The sequence below is a fragment of the Sciurus carolinensis genome, chromosome 8 (assembly GCF_902686445.1).
Source record: "Sciurus carolinensis chromosome 8, mSciCar1.2, whole genome shotgun sequence".
NCBI classification, from domain to species: domain Eukaryota; kingdom Metazoa; phylum Chordata; class Mammalia; order Rodentia; family Sciuridae; genus Sciurus; species Sciurus carolinensis.
The window spans coordinates 13,430,918-13,448,398 of NC_062220.1; the positions used below are offsets into that span (position 1 = coordinate 13,430,918).

General features: G+C 45.8%; 1 protein-coding gene across 1 annotated transcript in view; it reads right to left on the minus strand.

The window, feature by feature from the left end:
• Nucleotides 1-8,771: 8,771 nt before the first annotated feature.
• The window catches only part of Mgam2 (maltase-glucoamylase 2 (putative)), a 90,672-nt gene continuing 81,962 nt past the window's right edge, over nucleotides 8,772-17,481 (minus strand). The window contains exons 45-51 of the mRNA XM_047562092.1: nucleotides 17,171-17,220; nucleotides 13,902-14,075; nucleotides 11,823-12,618; nucleotides 10,131-11,576; nucleotides 9,820-10,039; nucleotides 9,138-9,712; nucleotides 8,772-9,016 (exon numbers count right to left, since the gene is read on the minus strand). Of these exons, the coding sequence (XP_047418048.1) occupies nucleotides 8,772-9,016; nucleotides 9,138-9,712; nucleotides 9,820-10,039; nucleotides 10,131-11,576; nucleotides 11,823-12,618; nucleotides 13,902-14,075; nucleotides 17,171-17,220 (3,506 nt within the window). The remainder of the gene's footprint in view (nucleotides 9,017-9,137; nucleotides 9,713-9,819; nucleotides 10,040-10,130; nucleotides 11,577-11,822; nucleotides 12,619-13,901; nucleotides 14,076-17,170; nucleotides 17,221-17,481) is intronic.

Below are 17,481 nucleotides of genomic sequence, written 5' to 3' on the forward strand. Positions count from 1 at the left end.
CCCCATCTCCTCTCTTTCTTGTGATTTTGCTCCTACAAAGATACTTCTTGGACCATTTCATCTGTTGGAACACTTGGCTTCTTACCTCTTGGGGTACTCCACCCACCCAGCACAAACCCAGTTTTCTCTCTACCTGCTGATCCCTCTTATCTTCAACCTCCTTTGCTGGTCTCACTTCCTCTTCTAGATCTCTAACTGCTGGCATAGCCCAGGGCTCTAATCTCAATCTCTTGTGTGTGTGTGTGTGTGTGTGTGTGTGTGTGTGTGTGTACACATGCATTCACGTGTGCTTTGGCATAGATGTGCCTTAAATGCATCCCCTAAAGGTCACGTATTACAAGCTTAGTCCCCAGGGTGGTGATATAAAAGGTAATGGCACCTTTAAGCAGTGGTGCCATAGTAAGAGGTAATTAAGTCATTGGGGAATTCTTCCCTGGGAAAGATTGGTTCTGGTCTCAGGAAGTTCATTCCCATGAGAATGGATTGTTATGAAAAGAGCGATACGGGCCCCTCCCAGGTTTCTGGCTTCCTGTCTTGCCATGTGGTCTCCTCTTGATGCTATTGACCATGCTGTGCTATAGATAAGGGAGCCTCACCAGAGCCAAACAGGTGGGGCTGCCTGATCTTGAACTCTTGGCCTCCAAAACTGTGAGCTAGAATAAGCCTCAAATACTTCATGACAGTGACAGAAAATGGATTTATACCATATGTGTGAAATTTTATGTACATTATCCCTCAAGTTAATATAATTGAGTCCCATAGCTCAAATACTAGCTCTATACTAACCATCCCAAATTTCTCTCCAGCTGGAATTCCCTAGCTTTGGAGTTGTAGCTCAGTGGTAGAGAACTTGCCTAGCACATGTGAGGCACAGAGTTCAATCCTCAGCACCACATAAAAATAAATAAAATAAAGGTATCCGTCTATAACTAAGAAAAAAATTTTAAAAAGAATTTCCCAGCCTTGAACTCTGTTTATACATCTTACTATCTACTTAATACCTACACTTAGATATCTGAAAGTCAAATTACATTTAGCATGGCCAAAAGTGACCTCTCAGATCTGCATCCCAACCCCTGAATTCCATGTCACCCAAGTTGTACCCTGTTAAGAACTGCAGAAGAGCTGGGATTGTACCCTACTTGCAAGTAACAGGTGGCTTACCATGGTTTCATAGATGTCAGGGTGATACTTGATACTCCTGAGTCAGACAAAGAACTCTGACACCATAGGTAGCTTGCTTCACGCCTCTATCAATCCCACTTGCCTCTGAGTCCCATGAGGTCATGCAAGCATGGGCCAAGGTGGTATGGCTCACACAGTGGGTTTCTGTCACATCTGAGGAACCCTGAATTTAGGGAATCCCAACCTTTTAAAAGGACTTCTAATAAATCTGCCCTATCTTTGCCTTAGAGGGAGACTTAATGATTGATTAAAAAAAAAAAAGTTTTATTATTTATATCATATGTTGAGAAAACATAAATAAATAAATAAAAAAATATGTGCAGATTGGTGAGAAGCCAGAAAGTCCTGTGAACACCTTAGAGCTGACCACTGTCAGCTTTGGAAAAGGATCGTAAAGCAACCTTCTCGGCCAGGGCAGGAGCCGGGCCAAAGCTCACTGAGCACAGGGGCTCACATTGGTGCAGGGGATTGCCTCAGGTTATAGTGCTCCTAGGAGAACACATGAGACACTGGTACGTTCAATGTCATTGCACAAACCAAAGAAAACTTTACTGGAAGAAATGTGTTTGCCATAGGAAATCATCCTAATAAATACACACACATACTCAATAATCAGTATGAACCTTGTTAACGCTTTCAAGGTCATTTTTGTTTGTTGTTCATGCACTTAGTTCTCAACTAGAGCTCTGTGTTAGTTTTCTGTCTCTGTGACAAAATACCTGGGAAAATCAACTTTGAGGAGGAAGGATAATTTTGGCTGGTGTATTCAGCTCACGGTCAGCTGGATCCATTGCTTTGGACCTGAGGTGAGGCAGAACACCATGGTGGGTGGGGCATGGGGGAGGAGAACTGCCCACCTTATGGCAGCAGAGAGGCGGATGCAGAAAGGAAGGAGCTCAACACAATAAATACCCCTCCAGGAGCCAGCTCTCCAAGACTCAGAAATAGCCAGGTCCTGCTAGGTGTGGTGACACACGTCTGTGATCCCAGCCACTCAGGAGGCTGAGGTAGACGGACCGCAAGTTTGAGAAAAGCCTGAGGAACTCAGCAAGACTGAATCAAAATACGATTTAAAAGACTGGGAGTGTAACTCAGTGTTGGAGTCATTGCCCAGCATGCGCAAGGCCCTGGGGTTCAATCCCCATTACTAGAAAACAGGAAGAGCAAGCTTTACTCCTTCCCTCTGTGGCTGCATGCAGACGGTCCATGCCCTGCCCCAACCTTTGGGCAGCAGGCAGTTTTGTGGCCTTTTCATTCTTCTTCACATTTTAGCATCCCCACCCCTCAATGGATGCTGAGTCAAAATCCTTTTTCTTAACAGTATCTCATCAGACTCCATCGCTTTCTGGTCATTTGGAAGTTTTCAAGAGTTGGCATAGCCTACATCACTGTTTCCTTCTCACGTCCATGTGGCTTTCCCCCTCCTCCCGGGACCCCTCAGCTAGTGATGCGACAGGAGATCGTGGCCTGTGCTTCCACACTCCCGACTTCTCATTTCTCCTCTATGGGAAGGTGGGAATTACAGGAAAAGACAAAGTAGTCTCAGTGATTAATACTGTGGCAAAGCATCGGTACCCGTGGAGTGACAAGCCCCCGGTGCTTTCTTCTCTTGGACATATTAGTGAGTTTTTCAAAAGTTCCTTGTGTAGCATCTAGCACAGGGTGGGTTGCAAAAGACCTGACCTGTTTTGATCTCTTCCACTCACAATCTTGGTTTCTACTTTTGTTGGTCCATCCCACAGACTCTCATCCCTCAGATTCCCTTGCCTGTGGGACACGCTTCTTCGTGACAGCTCTGGGCCAGGCACCTTCCACCACACCACCAGAGGAGCTTATTTCCTGGCTGCATTGAACCCTGGAAGGGTCTAAGCGGCCACCCTGCTGCCCTGCTCTATTCCACCCTTGTAGAGACTTCAATCCTTACCACCTTCAGATTTCTCTATGCAAGGCCTTGGCCCCAGTGTGTAGGACACATGCCAGCTTCCCCCATTCCTCCAAGTGTCCCTTAGTCCCTCTAGCCTCTAGTGAATATTTTGTTAATCCAATACATTCACCATCTAAATTTTTCACTGGAAAATTACTCATAGCCATTACATTGGCGTAAATGTCCTGGGAGATGCATGAGATTCTGGTGAACTTTGCCCATGTTCCATGCTCCACCATGTCACCTAAGGAGGCGAGGACTTTCTGCAGTTCAACAAGTGTCCAGCTGTGAGTTAGAAGCTGTTTCAGCTTCCCACAGACTCTCAGTCTCCATGTGCAGGTCTTTTATGCCCTCCATGCAGAGTATGTGCCATGCCCCCAAGGGGGAGGGAATGGGAAATCAAAGCATGCTCTAGCCCTGTGGATTCTTCTGCTTGAATAAACACTCTTCCAATCCTCATCCAAAAGTCACTTTTCAAATGATCAGATTTGGCAATGGACTTTAAACTATAAACCTTTTCTCCCATCACAACTCCCTGCTAAAGAAAAGTGGCTTATTGTTTTAATCTCCTAATCATACTATATAAAGTTGTTTTTTTTGTCCAATTTATTCCCCACCTGAATGCTTTTCCACAATTCTTTCTGTACTGTAGGACACACCCCAAATTCCTGTATTTTTCAAAGTGTTCCTTAGTTCCTTTAACCTCCAGTGAATATCTTGTTAATCCAAAACATCTATCATCTGTATTTTTCATTGGAAAATTAATCACGCACTATTGGCACAAGAACTCTTACTTGATTGATGGGAATAGTGTTTGCATAGAGACTCTCAAAATGAAGTTTAAGTTGATAATATAATGTCAACTGTAATACCTAACAATAACAGTGCCCAGGGGTAATTGTGTGAGTAGAAACATCTAAATTTCAGAAGTATAGAAAAATAAATGTATTTATATTTAGAATGTGATTTGTAATGGTGCAGGATTAACATCACATATGTGGGTGACCCAGTGAGGCAATCAGTAAAGTTTTCAAGTCATCGTAGGTGATAGACATGTCCCTAGACCTTATAAATTAGGGTCCATGCAAAAGTTTTACCAGTGTTGCCTGTGTGTTATAGTTTGGAACTGGGATGTCCCCAAGAACTCACATGTTAAGCCTTGGTCCAGTTGTTGGTGCAACTGGGAGAAGGTGGAAACTTGAGGAGGGTCACAGGGGACTAGCCTTTGAAGGTTATTTTTCCCTTGCCTCTGGCTCTCAGTTTCCTGGCCACCATGAAGTGAGCAGCTTTTCTCTTCTTTTCCATCTTTGCCCTGATGCCTGTCTCACCACAGACCCAGAATCTATTGACCATGGACTGAAACCTCTGGCACCATGAGCCCAAATGAATCTTTCCTTGTCTAATTTAGTTCCCTCAGGTATCTTGTCACAGCTATAGAAAGCTGACTAACACACAGTGGTATGTCAGCATTGCCTCCATGTTTTCTGAACCTGGTTCTGGGACCAATCCCCATGCACTGACTGTTGAGTTTAAATTCTCAAACTTATTCAAACATTTGACCAAGTCCAGGATTTTGTTGTTTTGTTTTTCAGAGTATTTCTTACCTTTCAAAATTCCATTCTTGTCATTAGGGTCCACTTACATGTGCAAAGGGGTTGGGTTTCAGCAACTTCAGGGCTGATTATTAGAGCAAACTCATCCCAAGTACTTACAGGGAAGCCCTTGGCCAAAGTCATTTGGAGCAGGAAGACCAGGGCCTTAGGATAGTAAGCACCTTCTTTTCTGTGAGTTTGTGGTACCAACAAGACAAGTGCACTGGGGTCTCCCTTTAAAGGTACAAGTGAGGGAGTTCATGACCAAGCTCGCAGAATTATGAGTTTCATTTTGAGTTGGAAGGTCAAGTTAAGGGCCATGTATACTCCAGCATATGACCTATCAGCGTTATAGTTTGTGCACCAAATCCACAGGGCAAATGTAGCTAACCGATAACCCTTTGTCCCTCATGTGGAATGCCACAGAAAGGTCTAGACAGCAGCACAGCTGTGATAGCAGTTCAGAAAGCTGAGCAACGTGCTTGTAGAAAGTGATGGATACTCATGAGGGTCAGTCACAGTTGCTGGGGTTCCTACATGCTGTTCAACATTGTATCTGGCCAAGACCTGAGAGTGGAAATAGGATATTGTTGCCCTAGGGAAATGGTTCTCAAACTCTGTTCTCAGAACCTCTTTATATCCAAATTCACTAAAGACAATATACCTCCTTTATGTGTGTTATATCTGTTAATATCTACTGCATTCCAATTTAAAATTGAGTCACTCAAAAAATATTTTTGTCAATATTTATTTTTTCATTCATTAAGAATAACAATATATCTCCACATGTTAACATAAATAATACATTTTGTGAACAATAACTATATTTTCCAAAGCACAAAAATAACAGCAAGAGGAATGGCACTATTTTACATTTTGTAAATCTGAATAATATGAGTTTCTTGCAAAGCAGAAGAAAGCAACATTCTTACATCTGTCTCTGTATGTATCTACTGTGATATCACACAGCATAGAATCATTGGGAAAAGTCTACCATTTGCTAATGAGAGGACAAGAGTGAAATAGGCAAATAACAGCTTATTAGTATGAAGATAGGTTTGACACCAGAAAGCATCTTGCAGCGCTACAGAGATTCCACAACTGTGCTTGGAGAAAGTTGTCTAGAGTTAATTTGTCAATAGCACCAAAGTGGCTAGATTTGGCAATGACCCTGAGTCTACCAAAGGGGGTTTGGGTAATCTGAGGAAGTAATAGGTTGGAGATAAATGGTGGATTTGGAGGTAAAAGACCAAGAACATGCAGAAAGCCCTAATATGCTGAAGGAGAGACTTAACAGTCAAGTAACACAGGAAAAGCAGGCAGATAAAGAAAAAGTAAACAAGATTATAAACTCTGATTCCAGGGCAGACCACCTCCCCTGGGCTGTGTCTCATTTCCATCTGGGTGATTTCTGGAGAGTCAGACCTAGTCATTGGTGGTACCAGGAAGGGCCTAAATTCAGAACTAAAATTAATGTGAATTTTCTGGAATGACTTTAGTGTCCCTACACTAAATTTTGTACATGTTGGGCGTCCCTAATGTGTAAATCTGAAACTGAAACTTTTTGCAACCAGTGGAAAAATTTCATACATAAAACTTTGTTTCAGGAAAAAAATTATTAAAAATAGTGTATAAAATCAACTTCAGGGTATATGTACAAGGTATATATGAGAAATAAATCATGTTTAAATTTGGGTCTTATCCCCAAGATAAGTTCATTCTGCATATGCAATGTTCCAAAATCCAAAAACTATGTGAAATCCAAAACACTTCTGGTCCCAAGCATTTCAGATAAAGGACAGTCAACCTATAGTTATCAAATCTGTAGTATCAATAATACTTATGGAATAATGACTGCAAGACTGGGGAACTGCTTTTAAATACATATAGTCATTTTGATTTTCCATGATAGTAAAAGATGTAATACTCATAATTTAATGATTTCAGCACCTGCAGTCAAGGCATACTCAAAATCTACAATGATAGCATTTTCCATATCTATAGCAACAAACAGAATTTTATCAAAAGCAATATTACCTTTAGTGTGTGTGATAGCAAATTTACATATCGGTAGACCTGATATTTGGAAATGTCCTCAGGAAAATAAAGAGCTATTTTTAGCATCACTAATCAAATAATCTGCAGCATTAGTATCTGTTGTTATCAAGGTCACTTGAGTGCCAGGAGTACCACTAGTGCATTGAAAGATACTATTGTATTATGTTCAGTAATCCCCAAAAAAACAAATTTTAATAAATGTATTTGCAGCAAGGGTATTCAGAGAACCTAATGTGCTATTATCAGAAATACCAAGATGGTGTGTGAAATCTCTAGCAAGGACATATAAAGTATTTAAAGTTTAATTAATAGGGCTATGGGAATAATAAGTATAATAAAAAAGAATCATGACATATATTTTAGCTTCTTTGGTGAAACTTATAAAGTTTGTAACGGACGCATTCTTAAGCCTACCTTCAATGTCGATAGTGTTGGAGTGCACATATCTGCTTTGACTGGAGTAAAAATCACTGTGAAAGCAGAGTTAGCGTAAGATTGGGCATCCACTATCTGATTGTCTACATGTGCAATAGTTTTTTCAAAGAGTTATCTGCAGTAACGATCCTGCCTTTAACAGCAAAAATGGAACTAGAGTCACATTTATGGCATTTGTGATTTTTGCAGATACAATAGCAGAAGCTTCCTCTATTATTGTATGAGAAGTGGTAGTATCTAAAGTATATATTGTAACATATGGGAACATCTGTGGCACTTGGGATATAAGTGTTTGAAAAGACTGTATAAGTAGTCATTGAATTTGTGGGTTTTGTGTTGAAAATATGTGTAGCCACGGTGGAACTATGTGCTATAATGGCATCTCCAGTAGCTTTTGCAGCAGATGTGCTGTCTTTAGTTTTTGTATATGAAAAGTGGCAGTCTTGAGTCCCGTGGTGTGTGGAGCAGTAGAGAAAGTATTCAGTGGAACAGTTGTGGTGCTAAGGTTAAGAGCAGTTGGGGTACCTTCGGTGGCAGTACCACAGTATCCATGACGCCTGGTGATACACAGCATTGTGTACATGAGCGGTGATTGGTGTCAGGTATCCCCAGTGCCTATGCAAGTGGTATTTAAAGCATGAGTGAGACTATCTTGAGGATAAATAGCAGTGATTTTTCTAGTATGATCCACCAGAGGTTCATTATCTGTGGGGCCACCAGGGGCACCTGTAGGATGCAGAGCTGACATGCCTTGGGCAGTAGTTTTTGCAGAGGTATCATTGGAAGTCATGGCAACTGCGGTGACTCTGGGGCTTCGTCTGTGCTTCCTGCAGCGGTGATATGTGTAGCATGTGTAGTAACTGAATCCACAGAAGTGGATGTGGTGTTTGTGGCTGAAGAAGGGTTAGGAATATGTGTGGGGATAATGTTGCGTGAATGAAGACTGGTGTGGCAGAAGCAGCAGACTGGGCGGCAGTGAACTCTGAATCCTGTGGAGGCAGATTCAGCCTCTGCAGGAGCGGGTGGGGAAGGAAGTTGAGTTCCTGGTGGTAGATGGCTGTGTGTCAGTAGGGGTTGCTGCAGCAAAGGTGGGACCTGTGGTGCCAGAGGTTGTACCCCCTGGAGTGAGGCTATTTGGTAAATTTGTTATGACGGGAAATTCCATGACCCAGCGCCAAAGATGATAGCACTGCAGTGTGAGTGGGATTAAGAGAGGTGGCAGTTGTTCCTTCCGGGGAGAAAGTCACAACAGAAAGAGGATGATCAGTGCTAGAAGCAAGAGTATTTGTGGAAGGCGTCTTCACTACAGGAAGCCCCAGCACTGTGGAAACCAGACACTGCAGAGAAGAAGAGAGCCCAACAGGGCCAGCGGCCTCGGCTCGGAGGGGCGCAGCCCATAACAACGGGGGTGCTCGTGCGTCAGGACTACTTGCAGAGGAGGAAGGAATCCTAAGAGGAGAGCTATTGCTAGCAGCATGAGCACCTTAGGAGCGAGAGGAGTGCTTGCGGTTGGAAGAGCAGGATGGGACTGGGAACAGCCGGATTGCACGGGAGGAGGGGTCACGGGAGGAGCACTGTCACCAGCCCTGGCACAGGAGGAGCTGCAGGGAGGAGTCACGTGCTCTGCCGACGTGACTAGTGCATTTTAGGGAAGAAGCAGATGAGGCAACAAGCGCAGCAGCAGTGCTGGCAGCGGAGGCCACGGGTAGGGCAGCACTGACCGCGGCGGCGGGCAGCAGGGGCAGCAGGGGCACCAGGGGACGAGCTGTATCTGGAACAGCTGAACTGGCTGCAGCATTCACAGCGCTGACACAGAAGGTGGCTGGGACAGGAACAGAGACACCAGTGCAGCAGCAGTGCTGGTGGGGACGGGAGCATTGGTGGCAGTGGTGACATCAGAGATGACTATGGGAGAGGGAGTGTTGGGACATGCACAGGGGCACTGCTGTCAGTGGCATTGCTGGTAGTGACAGGGGCACTGGTGGCTGTGGCATTGCTGGTGGTGGCAGGGGCACTGGTGGCTGTGGCATTGCTGGTGGTGACAGGGGCACTGGTGGCTGTGGCATTGCTGGTGGTGACAGGGGCACTGCTGTCAGTGGCATTGCTGGTGGTGACAGGGGCACTGGTGGCTGTGGCATTGCTGGTGGTGACAGGGGCACTGGTGGCTGTGGCATTGCTGGTGGTGGCAGGGGCACTGGTGGCTGTGGCATTGTTGGTGCTGGCAGGGGCACTGCTGGCAGGTGCAGGGCTGGTGGTGACACGGGCACTGGTGGCAGGTGCAGGGCTGGTGGTGGCAGGGGCACTGGGGGTAGTAGCAGGGCTGGTGGTGACAGGGACACTGGTGGCTGTGGCATTGCTGGTGGTGACAGGGGCACTGGTGACAGTGGCAGGGCTGGTGGTGACAGGGGCACTGGTGACAGTGGCAGGGCTGGTGGTGACAGGGGCACTGGTGGCAGTGGCATTGCTGGTGGTGGCAGGGGCACTGGTGGTAGTGGCAGGGCTGGTGGTGGCAGGGGCACTGGGGATAGTGGCAGGGCTGGTGGTGGCAGGGGCACTGGTGACAGTGGCATTGCTGGTGGTGACAGGGGCACTGGTGGCTGTGGCATTGCTGGTGGTGACAGGGGCATTGCTGGTGGTGACACGGGCACTGCTGGCAGGTGCAGGGCTGGTGGTGACACGGGCACTGGTGGCAGGTGCAGGGCTGGTGGTGGCAGGGGCACTGGGGGTAGTAGCAGGGCTGGTGGTGACAGGGACACTGGTGGCTGTGGCATTGCTGGTGGTGACAGGGGCACTGGTGACAGTGGCAGGGCTGGTGGTGACAGGGGCACTGGTGGCAGTGGCATTGCTGGTGGTGGCAGGGGCACTGGTGGTAGTGGCAGGGCTGGTGGTGGCAGGGGCACTGGGGATAGTGGCAGGGCTGGTGGTGGCAGGGGCACTGGTGACAGTGGCATTGCTGGTGGTGACAGGGGCACTGGTGGCTGTGGCATTGCTGGTGGTGACAGGGGCACTGGTGGCTGTGGCATGGCTGGTGGTGGCAGGGGCACTGGTGGTAGTGGCAGGGCTGGTGGTGGCAGGGGCACTGAGGGTAGTGGCAGGGCTGGTTGTGACAGGGGCACTGGGGGTAGTGGCAGGGCTGGGGGTGGCAGGGGCACTGGTGGCAGTGGCATTGCTGGTGGTGGCAGGGGCACTGGGGGCAGTGGCAGGGCTGGTGGTGACAGGGGCACTGGTGGCTGTGGCATGGCTGGTGGTGGCAGGGGCACTGGTGGTAGTGGCAGGGCTGGTGGTGGCAGGGGCACTGAGGGTAGTGGCAGGGCTGGTTGTGACAGGGGCACTGGGGGTAGTGGCAGGGCTGGGGGTGGCAGGGGCACTGGTGGCTGTGGCATTGCTGGTGGTGGCAGGGGCACTGGGGGCAGTGGCAGGGCTGGTGGTGACAGGGGCACTGGTGGCAGTGGCAGGGCTGGTGGTGACAGGGGCACTGGGGGTAGTGGCAGGGCTGGTGGTGGCAGGGGCACTGGGGGTAGTGGCAGGGCTGGTGGTGACAGGGGCACTGGGGGTAGTGGCAGGGCTGGTGGTGACAGGGGCACTGGGGGTAGTGGCAGGGCTGGGGGTGGCAGGGGCACTGGGGGTAGTGGCAGGGCTGGTGGTGACAGGGGCACTGGTGGCAGTGGCAGGGCTGGTGGTGACAGGGGCACTGGGGGTAGTGGCAGGGCTGGGGGTGGCAGGGGCACTGGTGGCAGTTGCAGGGCTGGTGGTGGCAGGGGCACTGGGGGTAGTGGCATGGCTGGTGGTGGCAGGGGCACTGGGGGTAGTGGCATTGCTGGTGGTGGCAGGGGCACTGGGGGTAGTGGCAGGGCTGGTGGTGACAGGAGCACTGGTGGCAGGTGCAGGGCTGGTGGTGGCAGGGGCACTGGGGGTAGTGGCAGGGCTGGTGGTGACAGGGGCACTGGTGGCTGTGGCATAGCTGGTGGTGGCAGGGGCACTGGGGGTAGTGGCATTGCTGGTGGTGGCAGGGACACTGAGGGTAGTGGCAGGGCTGGGGGTGGCAGGGGCACTGGGGGTAGTGGCATTGCTGGTGGTGGCAGGGGCACTGGGGGTAGTGGCATAGCTGGTGGTGGCAGGGGCACTGGGGGTAGTGGCATTGCTGGTGGTGGCAGGGGCACTGAGGGTAGTGGCAGGGCTGGGGGTGGCAGGGGCACTGGGGGTAGTGGCATTGCTGGTGGTGGCAGGGGCACTGGGGGTAGTGGCAGGGCTGGTGGTGACAGGGGCACTGGGGGTAGTGGCATTGCTGGTGGTGGCAGGGGCACTGGGGGTAGTGGCAGGGCTGGTGATGGTAGGGGCACTGGTGGCAGTGGCAGGGCTGGGGGTGGCAGGGGCACTGGTGGCTGTGGCATTGCTGGTGGTGGCAGGGGCACTGGGGGTAGTGGCAGGGCTGGTGGTGACAGGGGCACTGGTGGTAGTGGCATTGCTGGTGGTGGCAGGGGCACTGGGTGTAGCGGCAGGGCTGGTGGTGGTAGGGGCACTGGGGATAGAGGCATTGCTGGTGGTGGCAGGGGCACTGGTGGTAGTGGCATTGCTGGTGGTGGCAGGGGCACTGGGGGCAGTGGCAGGGCTGGTGGTGGCAGGGGCACTGGTGGCAGTGGCAGGGCTGGTGGTGGCAGGAGCACTGGTGGCAGTGGCATTGCTGGTGGTGGCAGGGGCACTGGGTGTAGCGGCAGGGCTGGTGGTGGCAGGGGCACTGGGGGTAGTGGCATGGCTGGTGGTGGCAGGGGCACTGGGGGTAGTGGCATGGCTGGTGGTGGCAGGGGCACTGGTGGCAGCGGCAGGGTTGGTGGTGGCAGGGGCACTGGTGGCTATGGTTGGGACAGGGACAGGGGCACTGGTGGTAGTGGCAGGGCTGGTGGTGACAGGGGCACTGGTGGCTGTGGCATTGCTGGTGGTGGCAGGGGCACTGGTGGCTGTGGCATTGCTGGTGGTGACAGGGGCACTGGTGGCAGCGGCAGGGTTGGTGGTGACAGGGGCACTGGTGGTTGTGGTTGGGACAGGGACAGGGGCACTGGTGGCAGTGGCATTGCTGGTTGTGACAGGGGCACTGGTGGCTGTGGTTGGGACAGGGACAGGGGCACTGGTGGCAGGTGCAGGGCTGGTGGTGGCAGGGGAACCAGTGGTGCTAGCCGTGGCTCCTGTGGAGCGGGTTGGAGGACTGGTTGTGGCGGAAATTTCAGGAGTGCCGGTAGCAGGACTTGCAGTAGCAGGACTAGTGAGAAGCTCAGTGGCCGCTGCTGTCGCAGACGGAGAGGGCTCAGGACTCATGGGCAAGCCACTGGTGACAGGCGGAGTGGGAAACGCAGGATCCCCGTGCAGCCAGACAACCTCAGTTAGTTTTTCCAGACTGATACTCTTGTCAGTCAACTGAATAGTTAGTGTCTGCCCAAAGAAAGATAAGCTGGTTATATTAAAACTTGTTAGACGTATTTATCCTCCATCCGAGGTTCCATTTAACACCATCTGTAAAACCCACAAGGTGCTCATTCTTTGCCAAGACAGTGACAGGATATAAACACCTTTTACCAGGTCCGATGCGTTCCAGTGGGTTTAATTCGGAGATCTGCTCTGTGTGCAGAACCCTGCGATGGAAATCTCTTCCTCCTCACTCCGTTCAGCCAGAACCATATGGGTCACCAATGTTACAGCTCCCATTAAAGCCAGTGTTTTTTTATAATCTCCTTGCCTGGTTATTCAACTTTACACTTCCTGGCACACTTCATTGTGGTCAACAGCTAGCACAGTGACTGGCACCAATTGCCAACTGATGTGCTATGGAATTGGCCAAAAAGAGGGTATTCAAGGATTTTCTGTAATTCATCTTAATTAGAAATAGTTACTTACAAAAAGTGGTTCTAAACTCAATAGTCCAGGGAAAATGTTGCAAACAACTAGAGGAGACTCTAGAAAGAGGATTCAGTAGGGTCATTTTCTAAAATTAAAATACCAACAGGGCACCTCTTCACCTTTTAAAAGCTGGAATACAGTTATCCATGTTCACTTTGTAAACCGTCTCCTATAACTTGCTGAACTCATATTTCTGATGAGTGTCATGCTAAAGTAGAGTTCTAAAGTAGGGTCCTCTGTGGTCACCCTTGGTTTTACTATTGTTAATTCATCTTCCAAAATGCTGGTTTACTTGTTTCTGACAACAAAAGTTGACCCTCTGGTAGATTTTTCTATTTTTGTCACCTTGTTTTATGTTTTAACCAAATAAAACACCAAAGGTGAGATACAGTCATTGGATGGTCACCACAGTTTACTGCCAACTTTCAACCTAAAATATCCATAAATTTGACCAGGGATATGGTTACTGCAGGAAGGAACAGGGGAGCCTTTGCAACTTTAAAGGATCATTTTTTTCTTTGTTTCAACTTCTGAGTAGAAAAGTAAGTTCTAGTATGTAGCCTGAGAAACTGATCTATTCAAACAGCACAATTCCATTGGTAAAAGCAGAGAAGGTATCACTAAACCACTGATCACTGAACCTCAGAAGATATACCATGCATTTCACAGCATAAATCAGCACTCTGAACCTTTCAGGAACAAATCTGTTGCAAACATTTATAGCTTCTGAAATACATGTACATGTAAGGATGGTAATAGTGTTGATAATTTTGCAGAATAATAAAATTAGTTCATGATAGCATTCCTTTCAGACATACCTGAACATAAGGGTCACTCTTGAAATCGGTCACCATGAATTGCTGGTTTTCGTATGTGAAATTGACTTGTGTCACGTAAGTAGAGTTCACGCCCCAGATTTTAATATATCCAACTTTCAGTGAATTTGAGTCACTCAAATACTTATTGTGTATGACCCGAATTTGCAAGGTGTTCTAAAAGATTTGTAAAATGAAAAATATAAAATACATTGTTAATAACCTATGCCCCACGTTAAAATGCTAAGAAACCTCAAGTCACTTTTGTTGTACTGGTTTGCTATTTTTATTTTTATTTAAGCATTTTATAAAGATATTTCCTGAATACATGCTGCAATAAATTTAATGATGTCAAAAACAGGCCTATGTACTAGCATGCTTTGTATTTATCTTTTACTAATTCTTAAAATGATTTTGAACAACAACAACAAAAAAAAACTGTCATTATTTCTGTTTTAAAGATAAGGAAACTGAGGTTCCAGGAAATGAAGTCAGTAGCAAAGGCCACACACTGAAGGATGATGAACCTATGTGCACAGCATTACAGGAGTTAATACAGATGAATAAAGAAAAAGCCCTAACCCAAGGACGGGTTACGAGAAATGCAGGAACTTTTCCAAATTGTGAGCTGTTTAAAGCTCAGTGCAAGGGTTAAAATAATATGAGACAAATCAAGAGATGCCTTGTAACTAAGACCAAAAGAAGCACATGGTGAAAACTTGTTACTATAGGAAGAGTGCAGTCAAGGAAGATTAAGTACAGACATGGAACTTCAGAAGTCCTGGAAAGATGCATAGAACATGTAAATGTGTGTGAATGGGACGGGGAACAGAGGCAGGGATAATTTGAACAAGGGCACACTCACTGAGTTAGTGCAAAGGCTACTGCTGCTGGCACTAAGAAACAGGAGAAATAAGACTGGTTATGCATGTAGGCATGTCAGATAAGGTTGAGAACTGTGCAATAAGTCCAGGAGACAGTCACGGTAGATTGAAACTATGGATGTCTTAATTCTGATGGTAACAGTAGAAAGAGAAAGAAACATACCATTAGCATTATGAAGAATTCACAGGACTTCGTAGCTGATTGGGCAGATAGAATCAAAGGAAAAATCGAGGAAAAGGTGTACACTTGAAGCAAATAGGTGTATCAGGGCTAGTTCTGACTGATTTGGGAGAGCAGATCGTTCAGTTTCCTGGAATTGGGCACACTAGTTGTAGTAGGAAATTGGTTAAATGGTGGACGTGTTTACACTACACAAATCAGTAAATATTATAAATCAGCTCCCACCCCCAAAGCTGGCTTACTAGCCAGGCAACACTTATAACGTTAGGAGTTTTTTTTTTTTTTCATTTCAAGCCACTGATCTTTAGGGGGAAAAATGTCTGTCAAACATCATAGAAGTAAGAATCCATTTATCACTATTGTGGAACAACAAAAGAAAGGAATTTTAGACTGCAAAGTTATTTAAGGGCAATCTAATGTTTTATAATAAACAGATTTAACAAGAAAAGTGCCACTTAGTAGAAAGAGAACTAAAATCCAGGATTTCTAGATAAACAGCTTTATTTACACACTGTATTTTAAGAGGAAAAATAATGTTTTCAACTCCAGTATTCTTAAATTAAAAACAGGGAATGTACAGATGTAATTATTACACAAACTCTTACATTTAATTTCAAAGAGTCAATTCTGGATAGACGGTATGACCTAATAGTCATGTCTATGAAAATAAATTGAAAGTTATAATTGACCATAAGATTTTATGTGCCAAACATCTGATACATGTGTTTAAAAAATTAACACAATGTAATATCAGTAAAAAATAATCTGATAAAAATGCGGTAGTAGGCAATATGAAAAATCATTCTGTCCTGGAGGAATACAGCGCAAAGTATATATGTAATTTTAAATTTTCTAATAGCCACATTTTCAAAAAGTTAAAGAAAACAGGAGGAATTGATATAAAAATATATTTTATTTATCCAAGGTTTCTAAAATATTATTTCAACATGTGTTCAATATAAAACATTCATGGAATATTATACGATCTTTCTTCAATTTTAGTTATTAAATATTTTAAATTAGGCTGGCCATACTTTTAGGACTTAACAATTACATGTGACTGTGGCTATCATGAATTGGATAGTGGAGGTCTAAATTATGCTCTCAATTCTGAGAACCAGGTTTTAGGGGAAATCTTGGAAAACTGGAGTCCAAACAGAATAATCACATCTAGGAACCAGTATAGGCACAAAACAGACAAAATGTGAAGTTAGCCTGGAAATGCATAATTCTAAGAGAAAACAGGAGAGACGTATGTAAAAGAAACCTCAAGTATTTGAAGAACTTATAGAAAAGAATAGATTTTTGTGTTACAATTATCCTTATTATAAGTCAGTAGATAATTATAGAGAAGTAAATTCTAGCTTTGACTCTGATCCTCTTATCTCTAGAATTATAAATTCTTTATGTAATTACTCAACATGATACATTGATTGATTATTGTCTCCAACTCTTCATTCCTCCCTTTTCTATGTAAGTTTGGTAATTTTGCCTGTCTTAATGAGCTATTTTGTCCCTCCTCTGACTCTGGGTTTGGTCATGTGACTTGGCTTTGCTAATAGGAGATAGTCTGTGTGATGCATAATGTGATTTCAGGCATTTCCACATCTATTTGTACCCTCTTCCATAATCATGTAAACATCATGCTCAGACCATCCCATAGTTTAGATCATCTATAGGTCAGCCAATGTGCCAGGTATGTAAGCAAGTGTAGCCAAGATTGGACTAACATCAGTGGCTGGCCACAGTCATTTATGAATCAGCCACTTATCAGCCAAATCCAGTACAGATCATCTGAGCTTTGCAGATTAATAATTAAGTGCTTATTGCTGCATACAGATTAATAATCAAGTGCTTATTGTTGCATGCCACTAAGAGTTTGAGATTGTCTTTTGTGTAGCATTATTGTATAACAGCTAGCTTATAAAAATCCTCATCCCTGAAAACATATTACACATTTAGGAATCCAGTTTTTCACTGACTCAATATGAGTTCCAAATTTCTTTATCTATATAATGCTATACTGGATAATTATCAAAATTAGGATTTTTTTCTTCCTTATTTTAATATCAACAAATCTGAATTGGTAAAGGCAGGAAAGACCTCCTGTTAAAATGTGGGATATTATATTTATACAGTTAACCAATAATGTTCAATCTGTAACTAACTGGAAAAGCATTTATAAAATTAAAAAAAAAGAGCATTACCTGAGCTGAAATAAAGTTTGCCAAGAAATAGTTTCCATTTTCATATGTGTCTGAAAGCAAGAGAAAGAAGAAAATAAGCAAATACTCAATGATTCCATTGCAGTCAATAATACAGGGTAAAGTTAGAAAATGTCTTAATGTGGTCACAAAAACCAATCTGAATATTCATCAGTTCCCTGAGAAGTGCTCAATAGTATCTGACCACTTGCCCAACATGCATGAGGTTCTGGGTTCCAAGTTACACCCCCCTACTATAGGTAATATTCAAGAAATATTTCACCCTAGGTTATTGTGGGGATGTCTGAGTGGAA